General features: G+C 36.6%; 3 protein-coding genes across 10 annotated transcripts in view; 1 reads left to right on the top strand and 2 right to left on the bottom strand.

The window, feature by feature from the left end:
* The window catches only part of LOC145487527 (uncharacterized), a 572,009-nt gene that overhangs the window by 372,849 nt on the left and 178,185 nt on the right, over nt 1-20,975 (top strand). The gene's annotated exons all lie outside the window — the stretch shown is intronic.
* Nucleotides 1-20,975, bottom strand: part of LOC145487565 (uncharacterized) — a 400,759-nt gene that overhangs the window by 211,497 nt on the left and 168,287 nt on the right. The window lies entirely within an intron of this gene.
* Nucleotides 1-20,975, bottom strand: part of LOC145487541 (uncharacterized) — a 111,379-nt gene that overhangs the window by 70,318 nt on the left and 20,086 nt on the right. For 6 of the 8 annotated variants that reach the window (XM_081466372.1, XM_081466366.1, XM_081466369.1 and 3 more), the window contains one exon: nt 30-215. In XM_081466372.1, coding sequence (XP_081322498.1) covers nt 30-215 — 186 coding nt within the window. Of the gene's footprint in view, nt 1-29; nt 216-11,880; nt 11,982-20,975 lie in introns of those variants that run through there. The other 2 variants (XM_081466367.1, XM_081466370.1) reach the window with 2 other exon arrangements.

Here is a 20,975-nt window from a genome sequence, read left to right as displayed (position 1 = left end):
GGGGAAGTTTTGATAGATGCAATACTTACTATTAACAACAATCTCTGCACCAGTACTGTTTCGCCTGGAAATTTCACCTTCCAGCTCTTTTTTTCTGGCCAGTTTAAGACTCCTCTCAACACGTCCAGCACTCCTACTTCTGACAACACTCGTGTAATCAATACCAGAACAGGACCTTGAACTGCTTGCACTCTCAAATGTAACAAGCCCTGGCTCTAAAAAACAAATTATCAGTGAACAAAACAATTTTGAATTTTATGACAAACAAGTCAATATGGGAAGGGAATTCATATAGCTGGTCAGATTGCCAATTAAATAAATATTTTTTCTCCTCAGTGCACAGTGCACTTAAACTAAATTACAATTTCAATTGTAAAATGAGCAGTCCAGATTATTCTTCATCTAGAGATCTCATATTTTCAGACAAATGACACATGCACACTTTCTACTTTAAGTATCCTATTTTACATAACAAGAAAAGACAAAAATCTTCACCCAGCTTTTTCTTTCTAGATGTAAAAATATTATGCTCACTCAGTTTTAACCTAGAAATTGCACAAGCAATCTATAGGGTTTTAGTGGTGGTACAGATTATGCAAATGATATACAAATGATGTCCTCCCATCATCTGTAAACTTTTTGTAGTAATTCCGCTGACCAGTAGGTAAAGCTCCTGAAATCACTGTATTAGTCAATATTGCAAGCATACATGTATGTATCAGTTTACATTTCTAGGTCAAGGTCTATGTGACTACGATTGTTGCACTAAAAATGGAAACTTGTTTTGTTTGCTTTCTGGGTATAGTTCATTTAACATTTCTATTACAATTCTAATCTTGAATTAACAGTCAACTGTAAATAAACCAACTGCTGGCTTCTGTAATATGCATTGGGAATGTTTTTGATGACCGAGGTGAAGTTGCTGGAAGCTGCTATTGTGAATTTCTGCTCCAAAGTTTAGTAAAGATTAACAAGAGGCAATCCACTCTACATATCGATGGTACTACTAATGGAGGGTTGAGCTCCTAAAATTACATTTCGGAAATCAAAGCAAACAATTTCATTGAGGCCACCGTAGCATTTGTCGAAAAAGTCTCTAAAACAGAAAGCCGCAGTCTTGCTAGCCTCTAAAAAGCTCATGATTCTGCCAGATTATAAGTTTCAACCGCAGGTGTGGAATCCACCACAAGAAAATCCTGCTCTTGAGGACAAATTCTCCATGTTACATAAATAACAGTGAAGAAACATAAGTCACATTGGAAGACAAATCCCACATAGTGGGAGCGAGGAGAACTAGCTAGAACTTCATGAACTGAAATCCAATCTGAGCATTAAAAATTAACTTTGCCCACAGAAATACATTTTTGGGCTTGGTCAAGCTGATACACTTTGACACTTGAATAGGCTGATGAGCTATCACATAGCAAAGTCACACAAAATTATGTCTATCTATAGTAGATTTAATCATCAACACGATCGCATGTGTAGTTTGATTCTGAAGTCATTTGATTCAACAAAAAATCGATTTGCGCTACAATTATATGGCAAATTTAACCGGAAAAAAGGTCAAATAGGACTCCTCTGTTCCCCGTGTGCTAGCCACAGTAAATGTCAGAATCCGAGAAGTTAGCAGGTTAAGAGACTATGTGTCACTTATTTGCTATCTAATTCACATATTTGCTAGCCAATTTGAGAAAAGGCTGAAGTACTTTCAATTGTATCTTCCCCCTTGAAGTAAGGTTTCAATACTATTATTATACATTGAACTCTCCGTCTCTTTTCTGATTGGCCAAAAGCGTACAGTGAATTTTTGAAATCAGCACCTGTGACGTCATGTAGCTACAAACTATACAATAATCATGTCAAGGACACCTATGGCCACGGGTAATCATGTCATGTATGACCGCACTGCATGATTTCTAAGGGTAGTCATGTAAAGTTTGCATACTTTGCGTTGCTAATGTCATCAGTGAAGAAGCAAAAACATGACTTCCATTTTTTTTCATTCAATGTATAATAAAACAATCATCAGATTCGTTTTTGGTGATATCCAGAATAATCAAGGTCTTGGTAATTAAGGGTTATCAGCCAAAGACGATAACCCCTACCTCGACCTTGATTATTCTGGATATCACAAAAACCAAATCTAACAATTGTTTATGGTTAGAACCCGTGTTCCTTTCTAGTGTACCCTTGTTAGATTCCAGGATTCTTCAGCTTTTCTTTTCCATTTGTTTTTTAACCCACTAGTCTTTTTCTTTTCTTGTTTAACCTTTTTTTTGGTGAAGAACATCCACGAGTAGCTACATGAACTTATTTCAAGCTTGGAACCGACAAGAACACAGTTTTCGACATTTCGCATAATCTTCCAGAATTAGTTTACAAGTCAATGAATTCAGACAGAGATCTTAAAAACAGAATTTGCAAATGCAATAATTATTGTACATGGAGTACACCAAGCCTCAGTAACTAGTACAAATTTCACTTGCAATTTAAACCTCTTGCAGTGACGTCTTGCAATTAAGTGATCACAACCCATAAAACACTCTTTCAGGTGCTGTTATAGACTTTCAGAAAAGTCTTTCGTCTTGTTGATTCAGTACCTGCCAGACAAAGATTAATCAATAGAATCTTATGAAAATCATAGTGCCTTTGTTGTAGTTATCTTTGGGTTTAAGGTCTTTTAGTAAAATTTTTCATTGATTGAAAGAAAAAACATTGGTCTTCCACAAGCCCACAAGGATAAAACAATAAAATCAGTCTGCAATCCTAGGGAGGCGTCTCATAAACAGACCAGAACAAGAAAGTTCAACATGAAATGGAGCTGGGCTTCCATGATTACAAGATATTGAAAAAACATATGGTTTGTGAAACACTACATGGAAACTTTTTTGGGGGAGGGAAGGCATCTTTCTGAATGAGTGAAAATTACACCAGGCAAGTGCATTTTGAGAGTGACTTGCCTGAATGGTGAGTGCTGTCAAAATTTAGTTTCCAGCACAGTTGACACAAGTTGCAAGAAAATTGGTTAACAAGCTAAGTCTAGAGCACAATTTCCGTTGTAGCAACACTGTACAAAGTAAAATGTAGTGTTATTTTCCCAATGTTTGTGACAATGCTGCAAATAATTGTGTTGCCTAGGGGTGTTAAATGGGTGTCAGACTGCACAAAGTTTCTTATGTGCTGTGTTGCAACAACACAACAACACAACAAAATTGTGAGAAAACTAGCATAAAACATTACTTTGTTTAACAGATCCTTTAAGGTTTGATATTTTGGATGAGCATCATGAAAACTAACACTCTTAAAAATTCAGATCTAAGATCAAAGATCCCATTGTTAGTGCGAGTGCAATAACGGGATGGCAAGTATCAATTAATTAATTAGTAACGCTAGTGAGGAATGGTTGGGCTCAACAGGGAAAAGTACCTGTACGTGCTATGTAAAACATGTTTTACCTACATTACTTCTTTATTAACATCACAAAATGGTATATTTGTTTCAAAAACCCTGTGTTATCCTTGAGGTTCTATAATACTTTACAGAGATTAGTCTAAGTTAGCGTTGGCTATAAACTAGGTGAAAGATACATTACTTATGGGATCACACACAAACATTGTGTACTTTTCCTTATAGTAGAACACAGTTTGCAGGAAACATTCATTCAAACATCCTTAGTGTGAACCACTCAGTTCTCTCCTCACGAGCTGTGCATTTTTTGTGGGATTATCCCATATAGGTGGCAAAATCTTGTGGGTTTGAGGACCTTTGGGAGCATGAATAGTCTGACAGGCAGATTGGGTACTAGTAATTTTGAGTGATTGTTTTCGAGAGAAGGTGGCCATTGCCATATATGGAACCGACACACTAGTTTGTGAGCTGCATATGCTCATGTTATGTAATCTAAAAACAGAAATAAAAGAGTAGGATAAAGTTGTCTGATTTCTACTTGTTAGTTTTCATTCTGTGCCATGATTGTGTGATGCAATGTGCTTTCCGTTGATCTCCATTTAGAATATGGATGTTGTGACATAATAATAACAAGATCTGTTAGATTTCATAACCGTGCTTTTAAAATTTAACTGTTTTCTCAGTACTACTAGTCGCAACACAGTGCACATTCCAAAGCAGTCCTTGATGATTCATTGATTACTGTAGACACCACATCACTTGATCAACACAAACTGTGTTATTGCACCATCGCTCTTAGCCGTTGTGAAATCTATGATGACGTAATGGTCTTTATCTGGAAGTTCGCTTGGGACATGCCCATGAATGATACAAAAAGGAAACGAGTGTCACACTATTAATAACGTTATTAATAAACAGTTTTCTTCCTTGAAAGTCAAAATTTAATTTGTTTGTGCTATGTGTAAAGGACAAGCAAAGTAGTCACACAATTCAAGGTTTACGCTATCCACGGCTATTAAATTTTAGAACAGTTGTATTTTTTCTCCAAGCATTGACATAAATGCTGCAAGTTCTGGCAAGCTCCTGTTTACCTCAGCAACTATTTAATTTAATTTTCCTTCAGATCTCTTAACTCACTACAATGAAACAGCCAAAGCCACTTCATTTGCCTAAACCCACAAGAAATACTCGCAAAGTCGCAAATAAATTAATGACCGCCGCTTCTGGCAAAATAAGCTTGCAAAGTAAACAAAATCTTATTTGTCACATAGCGAAAATGAAAGCTGTAACATCAGCACATTCCATGGCTGACGTTATACCTTTTTTGGCATATTCATTATTCTCTTCGAATCCAACGCTTCGATAAAACCAAAAGAAAATAATTATATTTTACACCACAATAAAGAAAACAATATCAGTAACATTGTGCATGTATTAATGTTTCAACAGCTTTTGGCAAATAGACATCACAGGTTGCAAGATTCAAAATTTGGCTGAGAGGAAGTTTGGGTCTGGTCACCTACAAAACTAAAAAATAACCACCACGCAGAGCAAGAACAGTGCTCGGCCCATGGCTGTGCAGTCAAAAACAATAATAAACCCCCGTGCAGAGTAAGAACCATGCTCGCCCATGGTCGTGCAGTTAATTATGCCTGCTTTTATGGCTATCGTGTTTCATCATTGTCTGGGTGTTGTCACGTGGTTCACGTCTCACATTTCACCGTTGGTTATTCATTTATTAACTGTTTGAATGTAACAGAACCAGGTAACAGCACCCAGACAATGACGAAATGCAATAGCCACATAAAGACAGGCATATCGTAGTAATAATCCCCTGGAGTGATGTCGCAACAACCAGTACATTGCATCACACAATCATGGCACAGAATGAATACTAACAAGAAGACAACAGGCAAGTTTATTCTACTCTTCTGTTTATACATGATAATATGAGCATATGCAGCTCACAAATAAGCGTGTGGGCTCCCTATGCCTTTGCTACATTTGTAGGACATTATTGTTGCCAGCTCTTGTTATATTGCATCATTACTTTACTTCTTTGATCAGCTTTTTGGCAGGATTTGGGTGCAGTTTTCAGTTTTTTACTTTTCATTTTTTAACGTGCTGTTTTGTTGCAAGTTTTCTTTTTTTCATCAGATATTAACTTCAATGCACTTGTGAAAAGCTTACAAGATGCCTCGTTTATTCTTTGTTAATTCATTCAGGTGTTGCTGAGCACATTTCCTCAGCGATACAGGAGTTGTTTTGCTCATGCAAGCTCGGCTTTCAAAATACCGACCTCGCTTCACATGGAAATATATCTGTCACGCCATAGAGTGCCAGATATGTGATGATGACATATGCCCCCAATGTCTTGCTGAAAAGCATTCCTTAGATCATAAGTTTTTGCGCTGTCAATTAACTTTATTCTTCTGGGACATATTCCAAACATGGTGGACTAGCAAAACTAAAGACAATGTCACATTAACAGAGAGCATGATTCTGTACAGAATTTTCGTCAATAGAGAACACCTATACTCCTCAAATTACTCACTTCTTATAGCAAAGTACTCCATATGTAGTAGCTGCTTACAAGAAAAAAAGCTTTGTTTTGACAGTTTTCTCACGTTTCTAAGCGAAAAAATTAATATACATGTGCAACGGGAAATTGCTGTTCAAAATAACAACATTACAAAGCTCAAGACTATATACAGATCTCTTTTGTAACTTTTTTATTTTTTGTCTTTTTTGCTTTACTTTTCTTATCTTCTCTTTTTTTTTATGTTTACTAACCCATAGATTTATGTGAAGTTGTGAAGTAATTAGGTTAACAAAAAAATATATTGTTAAGTAAGTAGATATTTATTTATGTTGTAAACTGTTTGTAAAAAAAAAATAGAGTGCCAGAAATGGGGTTGTGCATTTCTGTGTATTTCAAAGTTCTAGTTACTCTTTTGATACTCTTGGTAAGTGATATTTTCCTTACTATTTTTTCAAGTAAGTCATAATGTTTTTTAAGTGTCAGGGTGGTGTGTGTCTATTAATGTACATATCAAAATATTAATGGAAAATTAAATAATTATTGCTGCTTTGTTATCAATAATCTACTTGCCTTCAATTCTGTTTTAATTTGGTGAATTACAAGGAAACAAGAACTGAGCAGTTGGTGTTGTGAGCAGACACTGAGCAACACATTGTTTAATAAGTCTTCAAATTACAACTTAATAATACTTTACTACTTCAATTTTTATTAATTAGTATTTAGCATGGACTGTTTATTAGTAGTTTATCAGTATTAATTTTTTTTATATATAACTTTAAATATTAGTATTACCTGATGATTTTTAACCGTGTATAAAGAAATGTTAAATAAATAAATAAATAAATAAATAAACATGACCATGACTTGTTTTGACAAAATAAATGTACCAAGTTGTTTTGCGAATTAATTAGGTCAGCAGCCATATTGTGTCACACCATGAATTTGCCATGTTATTTTATAGTTCAGCGGCCAATGTGTCACAAAATAAACATTATTAATTTTACATCATCTGGTACCATCTTAATGCTGGGCAATCAACAAAAGAAACCATATTTTGTATGCAAATTGATTACGGATATTCAGGATGTCGACAATTTTGTTACATAGTCCATGGGCCAGCACAACAAAATCTCGAATTTCTTACCACTCTTAAGGACAAAGGCTATCATACCTTTTTAGAAACTTTGTTCACTCTGCTTTATCTTTATGTATGAGAGCCACGCTAACGATGTAGCTTTCATTTGAAAATCACATGGTCAAATGACGTCACTGATACTGTTTAATGATCACTTTTGTTGACTGGCTTTTGCAATAATAATATAAAATGTTCTACTTTGAAAAAGTGAACTAACTCTGGATTAAATACAATAAATGAGTGCTACAGCATGTTTTGAGGTTGAGATATCTTTGTAAAGGGGTTTCTGTTTGGTTGCTATGGCAACCAGGCCTCATTTCTTAAAAATTTCTCCATATTCTTTTTCTTGATATTTTTTGTTTTCTCTTTGCGACCCTCTAACAAGAATTCCTCACAGTTTAGTTGTATTCCTGCCAAGAACAAACTGACCAGGCTTCTTTAGCATTAAATTTTTAATGTTAAACTTAAAGCACATTTGAGTGAAAAGACACTTCTGTGGAAGTCATATTTCTTTGATTACATTGATACAGATACAAAATAAATATATATAAATCTTTTGTCTTCTAAAATGACGTGGCCCAGGAAGATATCAGCACACCTCTGAACCATGGTGCTGGACAACACACATGATGTCAATATACCTTGTTTTGGCCTGTAATCCACACTTAATAAATTATACACTGAGGAAGGAATGGAACTCTTGAAAGTAAGGGCTAGCACAAACACATCGATATTGTCAGATGAAATCACCACTGTAGTAAATCCATTTCTTCCTGCATGATACACATGAAGCAACAGCCTTGTGTCTACTTCCTCTTGTGTAGATCCTAGCTCTTTGAACAGTTCTGATCTGTCTGATGTTATTTTATAGCGCTCTTCCGCTACTGTGGCATACAGCTCCTTCACTGCAAGCTTGACACTATAACGTTCTTTCTGCCATTCGGTAACAATAGAGTGAATAACTCGCTGTTTGTTCTCTGTGTTGGACAAAAACAGCCTCCACTTCTGTACACGATACTCAGGGTGAATACTCCTGTATGTATTACCCATCTTGGGTCCTCTCTTCTCTCTTTCCAAGTTCTTTATCGATATTTCTCGATAACAATAAAGTGACATAGACTGTATTTTGGACATTAATCTTAATGTATATTTTAGACTTTTATTTTTAAGAGGACCCTCCTGAAAACCACCTCTAGGTGATTGGAGGCCTCCTCTTAAAATATCAATTTATAATATTATTTTTATTATAATAAATAATTATTATTATCGTCGTCGTCGTTGTCATCGTCCTCATCATCATCATCATCATCATCAAATACAACATCAATCCTGGTGCTGCTACTTCCTTCATGAAGGGCCATGGCTAACAGCATCTCTGTAATTTCTTTAAACATTTTTTGATCCCCTTTGAGCCTTTGAACCATTACCATCAATAATGCAAGCCGACCGAAGTACAAGACTTTCAACTGCTGGAGAATTCTTTTGTAACTCTTTGGCTAATGAGGATTTTGCTGTTTTCTTTAGAGAACCATAAGTAGCTGCCAGAGACTAAGGTAGTGGACCAAGAGGATGGGAGAGCACTTCTTTTATGCTGAGTTGTCTTTCCTCTGCAATAACAATCATCTGTGTGAACAGTGCATGGTAGCCCTTAAGAACAATCTCTTTAGCAGTTCCTTTTGGAGCTCCACTTTCTTGTTCATGTGTTTGAAGGTCTTCAGCATTGCTTTGGACATTGAATCATGAAATCTTACTTTTCGGGGATTGGCCTCCAGCCTCTCCTTGCTAAAACTTTGGAATGCTCTTTCACCCAACTGTTTAACTTATAAGAGATCACCAGCACATCCTCAGAAGCCATCTTACCTGTGGACAAACAGATAAGGTCTTGCATGTCACCCTGAAAAGGGTTCATCCAGCCCTCCAGTGTTGTCAGTAAGGACTGTACATCAGCTTCATCTCCTGCAATTCTACTCTTTTGAAGGCCATTGTGATGACAGCTTGATTTGCTCAAGTGAAGCGTGTCTTCAAATTCCTCATAAAAATACTTCTATAGCTTGATTTGCTCAAGAGAAGCATGTCCTTCAAATACCTCATAAAAATACTTCTATATTCAGCAACCAAATAATATTTATTGACTGCTTTGGGCATCAGGCTAAAGCCCTTGGTGCCTACAGGGGTTTGTGTGTCCTTGTTCACACTCTCTTCACACGCTTGGTTCACAGGAATCTTACCAAAGAGATTGTCCTCTCCTAACTGAACAGCAAACCTACTAGACTTCAAATATGTCAAAATGTCTGGATGTTCATCTTCCAGGTGAGACATTTCCAACAGATACGATGGGAGGTTACTCGCATAATTTAGGTTGTCGTATGCAAAGCACCATTGTATGAGGTTTCTGATGGATGAAAGGTGAAGATCCCAGTCACCCTCTCTTGAGACTCTCATCATTGCCAGCAGAATATCGATCAAGTCAAGATAGGAGACCCAGAACTCTGACAGCTTACCATTCTTGCAGCAAATGAATGACATGTATCTTTCAAACAGCACGGCAACCTCAGCGAAAGAGTTTTCACAAAGTTTCTTTTTGAATTCAGCTTTGCAAACATTGTCACACAAGCTCTGAAGACCAGAAAACATTTCATCTAAAGACGTCTTCTTGTCGTGCTTCTCTGCTACCCAGTTTTGGAATCCAGACCACACCTGTCTCATCAGGGCCTTGTACACAAGCTTGTGCAGCCACACAGCACAGTTGTATTTCTGTTGTACTTCCAGCACAGTACTCCTGACACTGAACCCTCTGCAATCACTTGGGACTCTACACATAGGTTTCTCAAACCAGCATCCTGGAACCTCTTTCCAATTATTCCAAGCAAAGTGCAGATGGTATGACATGCTCCCATTCTGACAATGATATCTCTAAATTGCTCCTTGTGCTTCCATTTGATTTCCATGGCCTTGGCATACATTGCTTTATCAAAAATGACGACTACGGCATTAAGCCTGAGAACGTCCTTGATCTTTAGGGACTGAGATAGCCCTTCAAACACAGTAGATGTGGGTGCATCTATCGTTGGAGGTAACCTATGTTGTCCTGGGAGACTTTCTCTTCATTCTGCACTTTGATGTTTAACAGCAGTCCATCCAGTAACGGTCTGATTCTCTGTGGCATGAAGGCGTACCAGAATTCATAAAAGATTCTTCTTCCGAGCATTTGCCTCAATGTCTGAACAGGTCACCTCCATATATGCTCTCCATGGAGGTCCACAACGTTGTCCTGCATTGTAGATGGGAAGGTCTTTGTCTAACACAACATCATTACTTCTTTCTTCGACTTCAACAGGATGGGAGTCACATCTACTGGAGGGAAATCAGGGCCAAAATGTCGAGCCTGTATAGTGATTCCATTAACTCGGAACAAAGTTTGGGAGGCTTCATGTTTCCAGTCAGCAACTTAGAAAGAAATGTCCATAGATTATCAGAGATCTGGATAGCATCTTCAGTTAGGTCTGCTGGCTTTGGAGACCACAACATGGAATCCTTGGTTTCCAGTCAGCAACAAAGAAAGAAATGTCCTTATAATATCAGGTATTTGAATAGCGTCTTCAGTTAGGTCTGCTGGCTTTGGACACCACAACATGGAATCCTTGGTTGACATCATCCTTGGCTCACATTTCTGCTAAAATCTTTTCAAAACATCCTTGAAATTATTGTTTACAGAGAGTCTTTTTTAATATGTTATTAGAAAGAAGATATGCAAGAATAAAAGCCAAGAATTCTGCTAAAAAGCAAAAGGATTAATTTTCATACCTGACATGAAGGCCACCATAATTTATTGGTTACCCATAATGTATAGCAAATCAAGCATACATGTATCATTAAACCATTAGAAAAGGTGTTAAGAAGTCCATTTTTGAACTGAACATTGCAAAAATAATTATTAAAAAATAACATACATGTATTCTGTTTGTTTTTCTTCCTGTCCTAAAACTGGTAAGAAAATTTATTGTGGCCCGTGGACTCACAGTCATGGTAATGGACTTTCAGGAAAGTCCTTCGTATTGTTTATTCATTACCCACAGGACAAAGGACTTTTCATACTTGATTGCCACCAATTTTAGCGACCCAGAAACGGGTCACTGCGCTTCGACCAATCAGAGTTGCCATGAATATCCCTTGGGACAGGACTGTCAAAGAAATGTGACTTGCGGTTGACTTCAATATGGGGTCGATTGCAAAAGCGATCAAAGAACCCTAAAAGGCCACAGAAAATTCTATATTGCATGACTTCCAGCACAAGGCAGCAGAAGCGTATCTGTAGGAGATTGTTTAGAACAACAGTGTAAATTGCAGACAAAGTTATCATACCCGCTTGATGTATGACATGGTGTATGAAAGGATACACAGTAACAATGGGTAATGGTGTGAAAAACACTATGAAATGAATAAAACAAGCCTAACTAAACTACAAATTGATTTGTTAACAGAAAGAAACAAACACTCAACTTTCTGAGAATTTAAAGACCTTTATATTAATTTATTACAATGGTTGGTGAGCAACAATGTTATAGTTTAGAGTGCAGTACTGTTCATGTCACAGCTTGGTTGGGCCTGGCCAGCAGATCCAGTCCAGATTGCAAAAACCTGACTGGCAGAGAGCATGCAAATTTTAGTCAATCCATATTTAAGGGTTTTTGATTTCAGACTGTTTAGATACTTGAGAAAAAATAGAACAACTTGTTGTCATTGTTGTTTTAAGTTTTGCAGTTACTACAATTAGTTTCCCACTACCACTAACCTGAAGGGAGTACAATCAAACCTTCCGTGGAAATCTGTAAAACACCATAAACCATTCCATCAGTACTTCCTTCATCAGTAATTATGCAAACCATTCATATTCAGAGAGATGCAAATTAGCCCAATTTTATATTTTTTCCAGTCTATGGAACACAACCACCTTTTGTAGAACAATTGACTACCAAGTCATCGTGAGTAGTGATAAATTAATAAAGATGGTGAATTTTAAGCTCGGTAATGAAATGTGAAGGTGAATTAATCAACATGACACGAGCGTGGGACAAAGAAAAATTCTGAGTCCCCGACAGGAATCAAACCCATGACCTCCCAAACACCGGGCGGGCGCTCTATCCACTGAGCTACGAGAACTCATGGAGAGCGAAGTCATTTAACTGAGTTCATATATGACAGGTGTCCTGCATACTGCTAGGATCAACGCTATCGAAGTCATCGTGAGTAGTGATTTTTTTTTTCTGTGTCCCACGCTCGTATCATGTTGATTAATTCACCTTCACATTTAAAATTCACCATCTTTATCAATTTATCACGCTCGTGTCACGTTGATTAATTCACCTTCACAATTGACTACCAAACCAAAAATAGAAATAGTCGTAAAACAGCAGACTAACAGCAATTTTTAAAAAGGAAACATTTTTCATTTTACAAAACATGTTTCAACATTCCTATGCCATCTTCAGTTGCAAATGTTCAACGGTTGTACATTTGAATTTTCACTGTATCCATGATTACCTTATCTAATTACGCCACAAAATTTACATTAACAATTTGAATATTGGAATACACTGGGGACAAAGTCTGCACGCATGCCAACAGTAGTTGAAACAGAATCAAAAAATTAAATAAAATAAACAAAACATGAAAAAGAATTAAAAAGAAAGAAACAAATCTAAGTGCCTCAGCTGTTGGTTTAGAGTTGGAATTTCCCACTTAATATACAGTGCCTCTTTTATGTAATAGGTCAAAAACGAGTGCGAGTTTTTCATCAGGGGTTCCAAACACAGAGAAACGGATGAACGCACAATGCCGAAGGCGCAGTGCTTTTATTGTTTCGAGGTGTTTGGAACCCCTGATGAAAAACAAAGCACAAGTTTTTGAGCTGGCTTCTCAAACTAGTGTGAAAATTTAGTAGAATTATTCCCAAAGAATAGGTAATTAGAAGGCATGCTCAATAGGCTATTGTTTGTTTCTTATTCGTGGTAAATGAAATGAATATTTAATATGCGGCGATGCAGGCGGGTTTTTTGGTAGATTAACATTACGCCGCATGATGGAGGTCGAGTCCGCATCAGAACGATTTCGCGTTCCTAAAACTTCTTCTCAAGAAAATGTTCTGGTGAATGACACCGTTCCAGCTTCAACTAAGTATAAAAACAAGTGGGCTGTGAGCATTTTTGCCGAATGGCAAAGGTTAAGAGAGGTTAAAGTTCCAGTATTAGATTGTGGTGGTCTCTTCAAGGACTATGCTTTACACAAGGTTACCGCTCTGATCGCAGATATTGCCGGAATGGAAGCTCTGTCACTGAACTTTTGGTTGTCAAAATTCGTGATGGAGGTAGCTAAAAAGTCCGGTGGAAGATACCCTCCCAAGACTGTGTATGGTATCATTTGTGCCCTCAAGCGTTATTTGGAGGAGAAAAATGGATCCGCAGCTTTGAATCCTCTGGACACTGGTGACAAAAGGTAATTGACAACTTTTAGACTGCATTGTTCAGAATTTTAAAATGCACTGTTTTGGGAATTGAATTTGGTGTGTTGTTTTTCGAAGGTTTGTCCTGTTCCGACGTTGCTTAAATGACGAGATGAAGGATGGCGTTCAAGAAGGGCTTCATATAAAGTGCAAGAAGAGGGAGGAAGTGTCTAAGAAAGAATAATATCTTGCTGTATTGTTGTTGTAAGTAATGACTGAAGCGGCAAGTATACTCTATTTAGTATTAACACTCATTAAAATTCAAGTTTCTTGATCAGTGCCTTGATCAGTTCTTGAACTAATCAAATGTGTCTTGATAGGTATGTTCATTGGGTATCAAAATACATGCACCTGACCCAATTGATGCAAGCTGAGTGGGTCATCAGCACATGAATAATTAATGAATTTGAGAACTTAACTTGAAAACTTGAGGCAGCAGAATCTAGAATCGTGAAAGAATCTGCAGAGCATGAGTCATGACAAGTCCCTAATGACTGCCAGTGCTAGTAAACATGTGAAGCCTTGTCTGACACAAGGTACTTGTGGACACCTGTACAAACGTGGCAAGTGGTCTCACCAATGTAGCAGGCATTACAGCCAGCACGTGTGAATTTATAAATGACACGCAAACGGAGACTCTGCGGCACAGAATCTTTCACTTTGAACATGTTTCTAAACTTAAATGTAGAAAAAACTAACGTAATATCTAGATCAGTTTTGCAATAATGTTTAAGCAGCTGTCTTAGTTTAATCTGCGCAGCTTTAGAAAAACGGCCAACATAAGGGAGTTTGCAGAAATGTGTAGAGGTTCCATCAGAGCTGAGCAGGCCAGTCCACACATTTGTAGCATTGGCATTCATTTTCTTAGAAACATAGCTATGAATAATTTTGTCAATAACCCAGATGGGAAAACAGTTTTTCCGTAAAATCATCGTCAGCTTCTTGAGGACTCCATGGAAGCCAAGCCAAGTGTTGTTAATCTTATAGACCCTGTCTACTAATGTCCTAACTAATCCCAATTGGTAAGAAAAAGGGGCAAAGCTGATATCATTAGTAAGAAGACCAGCAAAGGTCTTTTTTTCGAAATACAGTAGTAATAAGGGATGAATGACAATATTCAAATTGTTAATGTAAATTTTATGGCATAATTCTATGATGTTATCATGTCACTATACATTGAAAATTCAAATACAGTACAACCGTCGCACATTTGCGACTGGAGATGACATAGCAATGTCGAAACATGTTTTGTTAATTAAAAATGAAAATGGTTTTTCCTTTTTAATAATAGAAATGTAAGATCTTTCGTTGTATTTTATTACTTTTTATTGATTTCAAAGTTAGATACATAGAGGATGTTACGTGGTGGCGAGAAGATATGAATTTTAAGTTCGAGTGGCAAGAACATAAAATTCATATCTTCAAGCTAACGTGTAATGTTCTTTTTATTATATATTTTTTTTATTTATTTATTCCTCCAATTCCTAGCTAATACATAGATATGTAAATATAACATAAAGAAAGTAAATATTAACCGATAGTGCTTTGTAAGGAGGAAAAAAAATGCATAAAACAGAAATTACATCACTTAAATTGAATTACATTGTATATTGGAAGGAGAGGAGAGGGGCACATCTAGATAAACTAATTTTGTGCCCCTTAAAGTTATGTATAACTTGAGATTATTAAGAAAAAGAAAAAGAAAAAAGAAGAGGAAAAATGACAAAATAGCTCAGAAAGTTATAAAGAGATAATGTTTTCATTAGTATTGAGCAAGGTACCAGCGTAAAAGTGCTTTTCTAAACATTTTTTTTAGATGGTTTGTCTCTAATGGATTGCAGAATATTATTCCAAAAGAAACTTCCAATAATACTGGGGCAAAATCTCCTAAGATTAGTTCGAAATGAAGGTATTACAACTTGGTTGGATGATGCACTACAGGTACCGTAATTATGTAGTTCAGATACTAATGAAACAGGTAAATTAGGAAACTTATCATGGTGGAAATAATCATAAAAAAGCATACACGTGTTCAGTTTAACAATATCAGGAAATTTAAGAAAGCCTAAGGATGAGTAGTGTGGAGTTATTGATTCCATTGACGGAACATCATTTATAACACCAACCGCTTTGTTTTGTAATTTTACAATTTGAGACAATGGAGCGTTATAATTATTTCCCCAAAGTGTACAAGCATAGGTAAGGTAAGGATAAATAACAAAATAATACACACTAGTAAGTGTTGCTTTTGATACATAATGTTTCAACTTAACCATTATATTTATATTTTTGCTAATTTTCCACATATGAAGAAGCTAGTCATAAAAGGGGATAAGTGACGATTTTGGTTGCTTTTCTTTTTTCTTGCTCCAAATTAGCTGAATTTTTGCATGTGGTCTTCAATGTAATAGAAAAACGTGTTCCTGTATTTTTGCCGCTGGTTTTTGCTTCGCTTTATAAAGACGCCGCTAGGAAAACCGAGTGGTTTTTTGCATACGCAATATCCTGAAAACGAAGCAAGGTTTAGCGCAAAAACTACGGGACATTGCTAAACATACCTAAACAAAACTCTATGCGAAATTTGGAGCGTTTTCGACAAAGTTCACTTTTGATTAAAATACCTAACGCCCTTTTCCCGCCGAGGCTGCAAATAAACGAAGCCGGGCCTTTGTTATGATAAACAGAGCCGATCCTTTGTTATAATAACCAAGCCAAGCCTTTGTTATAAGTCGAAGTCTCGCCTCGGTTTATCATAACAAAGGATCGGCCCGCCGCGACCGCAGGGACTTTGATCTCACTTAGAAAGCAGCAAAATGTCAATTTCACGCAACGTATAAGCTCAAAAATGTTGATTTTAGGTCAAAAAAGGTTTAAATGTTGATTTCACGTTAACGCGTGACGGCAAGGATGTTGGTTTCACTTAGAAACCAGCAAAATGTCAATTTAACGCAGCGCATAAGCTCAATGATGTTTATTTCAGGTCTAAGTAGGTTGAAATGTTGATTTCACGTTAACGCATGACGGCAAGGAGGTTGATTTCTCTTAGAAACCAGCAAAATGTCAATTCCACGCAACGTATAAGCTCAAAAATGTTGATTTCAGGTCAAAAAAGGTTGAAATGTTGATTTCACGTTAACGCATGACGGCAAGGAGGTTGGTTTCTCTTAGAAACCAGCAAAATGTCAATTCCACGCAACGTATAAGCTCAAAAATGTTGATTTCAGGTCAAAAAAGGTTTAAATGTTGATTTCACGTTAACGCGTGACGGCAAGGAGGTTGATTTCTCTTAGAAACCAGCAAAATGTCAATTCCACGCAACGTACAAGCTCAAAAATGTTGATTTCAGGTCAAAAAAGGTTTAAATGTTGATTTCACGTTAACGCGTGACGGCAAGGATGTTGGTTTCACTTAGAAACCAGCAAAATGTCAATTTTACGCAGCGCATAAGCTCAATGATGTTGATTTCAGGTCTAAATAGGTTAAAATGTTGATTTCACGTTGACGCGTGACGGCAAGGATGCTGGTTTCACTTAGAAACCAGCAAAATGTCAATTTCACGCAGCGCATAAGCTCAAAAATGTTGATTTCAGGTCTAAATAGGTTAAAATGTTGATTTCACGTTAACGCGTGACGGCAAGGATGTTGGTTTCACTTAGAGACCAGCAAAATGTCAATTTCACGCAGCGCATAAGCTCAATGATGTTGATTTCAGGTCTAAATAGGTTAAAATGTTGATTTCGCGTTAACGCGTGACGGCAAGGATGTTGGTTTCACTTAGAAAACAGCAAAATGGTAGGAGCCCATGATGGGCTCCTGAAAATGGTAATTTCACGCAACGTATAAGCTCAAAAATGTTGATTTCAGGTGAAAAAAAGGTGTAAATAAAAATAAAACAAAACAAATAAACATTTCAATAAACACTTTTTCAAATACGGCAAGGTCTTCAATGGCTAAAAAATCACGAGATAAAACATAGTTTTCGACAAACGCGATCGTAGCTTTATGTCACGCACCGCCATAACTTCCAAGTTCAAAATGCGCTGGTACCTCTTATGCCTGATGAGGACAACAACTTTGGCGGCTGTTTAGTTTTGGATTTAAGAATTTGATGACTCCACGTGAAAACGCTCTATAAATAGGGCTGACAGATTAACAGATTAACCCTTCTGCGCAACGTACGGGTCTCCATACATCTGCATGTCCCCTGATCCCAGAAGCTCAAAACACTACAAATCATGCCGATTTGAAATAAAATCAACGCAAACTGGATCACAGATCTGTTACAATCGATCGCCACTTGCTGGCCATTATTATGTTTAAATCTAGTTACCAGTTCGAGAAACGTCCGCAGAACGTAATCGCAATGCATGCCGGGAAGGGTCTTTACACCTCGTGCGCGGGAAGACATGGCGGTCGATACAAGAGAAATTTTATCACTCTAAAACCAGTTCTCGCTTTCCAAACTTTGACGCTAGCAACGCTTGGCAAATGGGCCACAACTCACCAGAGGGTATTTTTCTTGGGCAAGAACTGCTCTTGGACTTTGCTACCTGGCTCGATCTGACTTCGAACGCCGATAACACGATTACGGTATATCAGCTGCCTTCGAAGTTTCAGAACACATTTTGATTCTTTAAAACGTGCTGATGACTTACGGGTTTATCGAGGCTTTATGATGCCTCTCAACCACCAGGTAGGCACACAAGGTACTTTAAAACAATGCTTAAGATATTAGTTGACAGAGCTCTAATACGGCACATCTCTTTTTTGTTTGATGGCATTTCGTTTGACGCTCGATCGATTCACGTGTTGTGTTCACGTCACAATAACCGGTGTAAACAATCCGTTCCCAGATTTCCGCTCTATATGCTGTGGGATTTGGTTTTGACTTCATACACTATAAACAGTCTGCCTGTTTGCTGTTCAACAAATAAACTCCTAAAGACATGGCTAGGAAAAGCCAAGTTTTTTGCCTACGTTTTAACTCGAAAACAAAGCAAAAACCAGCGACAAAAATACAGAACCACATTTTTCTATTACATTGAAGACCACATGCAAAAATTCAGCTAATTTGGAGCAAGAAAAAAGAAAAGCAACCAAAATCGTCACTTATCCCCTTTTATGACTAGCTTCTTCATATGTAGTCAATATGGTCATGCCAAGTAAGGTGACAATCAATATACACACCAAGATATTTTACACAAAAGGACTTCTCTAAATGAACGTTTGCTACTGTTAGTGGTGGATAAAGATTGTAACTTTCCTTTTGACAGGGCATAAGAATAAGAAACTTAGTTTTTGTCAAATTTAGAGTCAATTTATTACTGCACAACCATTCGTAGAGAGCAGGTAAATGATTGTTGATTTCACACAATAGACTGTCAAGATCATGTCCAGAAGCTGTTAAAGATGTATCATCTACATATAATCTCATAGAAAAGAAGGTGGAAGACTTTGGAAGGTCATTAATGAAAATAATAAACAGCAAAGGTCCTAGTATCAATCCTTGAGGCACTCCAGTGGAGATAAAACATGTGTCAGAAGCAACACCATTTGCATGTACCTGCTGTTTCCTGTTACTTAAGTAAGATTGAAACCAGTTATATTTACTTTGCTGTAATCCATAATACTAAAGTTTATTTAGTGATATTTGATGGTTTACTGTATCAAATGCTTTACTTAAATCTAAGAATAAAGAGACCACATAGATGTCCTTTATCAAGAGAGGAAGTTATTTCTTCAATAAGGTCAATTAGACAATCTGAGGTTGTGAAACCTGGTCTAAATCCATATTGTTTTGAGGAAATCATATTTTTATTCAGAAGATAAGATATCAGCTGATTAAAAATACATCTCTCAAATATTTTACTTAAGGAAGAGAGAACTGAGATAGGTTGATAATTACTACATACAAAACGAGAGCCTTGTTTAAAAATTGGAACACTTTAGCAAGCTTCATACTATCAGGAAAAATACCTTGGCTAATGGAAAGATTAAAAATAAATGTTAAAGGACGGTATATTTGAAATGCTGCAGTTTTTAATAATAGTGGATGAATCTTGTCAATCCCAAATGACTTGTTTGTATCAAGACTTTCTAGTAATAAGAATACCTCTATTTCAGAGACTTGTGCGAAGCGAAATTGTTTTCGTTTCTGAGAGAGATAAGAGGTTGCACTCTTATCAGATTTAGGCAGTTGTGCTGCTAGTGTAGAAGGGACATTACAAAAAAAGTCATTAAGGCAGTTGGCGATAGTTATAGGTTGTACATATCGTTTATTATCCATCTGTATTTCTATATGAGAACTTGGCCGCTTCTTACTTATCAATAAATTGATGTTATCCCACATCTTTTTCGTGTTATCTGATTTGGTTAATATGTCATTATAAAGGCAGTCACGATATATCTTATCAATGATAGCAATTTTATTACGATATAATTTATATTTGTTTAGGAAAACATAATTTCAAGTAATAAGCCATTTCTTATATAATTTATCTCTAACTTTTATAGATTTCTTTAAACCAAGAGTAATCCACGGTTTATATGCTTTATGTTTGATCTTGGCTTTTTTAAGTGGTGCATGAATATTACTTACTTTATTGAAGATATGGAGGAATCTGGAATAACTTTCATTTACTTCATTACATTTGTAGATAGAATCCCAGCTCTCTTTTCGTAGATCTACTTTGAAATTTTCATCTTCAAAACTGAATTCGAAATAATCAGGAAAAGGACTAAATTTTGGGTCATACAAAATAGTAAAGACTGGTAGATGATCTGCAATTTCAACAGCGAGGCTGCTACGTGAGCAGGAAGTCAAAATATTTGTAAAGATATGATCAATGCAGCTTTGTGAATTTTCAGTAATACGTGTTGCTTCAAAGATCAGCTGATTGAATCCTTCTGATTGTATTAAATTAATATATTCCTTAGGGACACTTGTTTTTGTAAGAGTATTTATATTAGTGTTGCCCATTAGAATGCATTTTTTCTTAACGAGAAAAACACTGTGTAGAGTTTTTGCAAGTTTCTCTAAAAATTCTGGGTTTGAAAAATTTGGGGGTTTATAAATGACGCCCACAATCATATCATTAGTTTCTATCCACAGGTTTTCAATTGAGTCTATTTTGAGGTCATTTCTAATTGAGAAAGAATAGCCTGATCTGACATACAAAGCAACACCGCCACCTGTCGAAAAGGTGCGATTTTCATTGAGTAAAATGTTACCTGGGATTTGAAAACAGCTACAATCAGTCTCAGAGGCAAACCAAGTCTCGGAGCAACCGATAAAATCAAATTTACATGAAATCAAATCCAGAAGATTCCACATTTGTTCGAAGTGATTTTTTAAGCTTCTAGTATTTAAGTGAATAGCAGAGTATTGT

This window comes from Orbicella franksi, chromosome 5 (assembly GCF_964199315.1).
Source record: "Orbicella franksi chromosome 5, jaOrbFran1.1, whole genome shotgun sequence".
NCBI classification, from domain to species: domain Eukaryota; kingdom Metazoa; phylum Cnidaria; class Anthozoa; order Scleractinia; family Merulinidae; genus Orbicella; species Orbicella franksi.
Note: the sequence above shows the minus strand (reverse complement) of the source record. Positions and strands in the feature narration are given on the sequence as shown.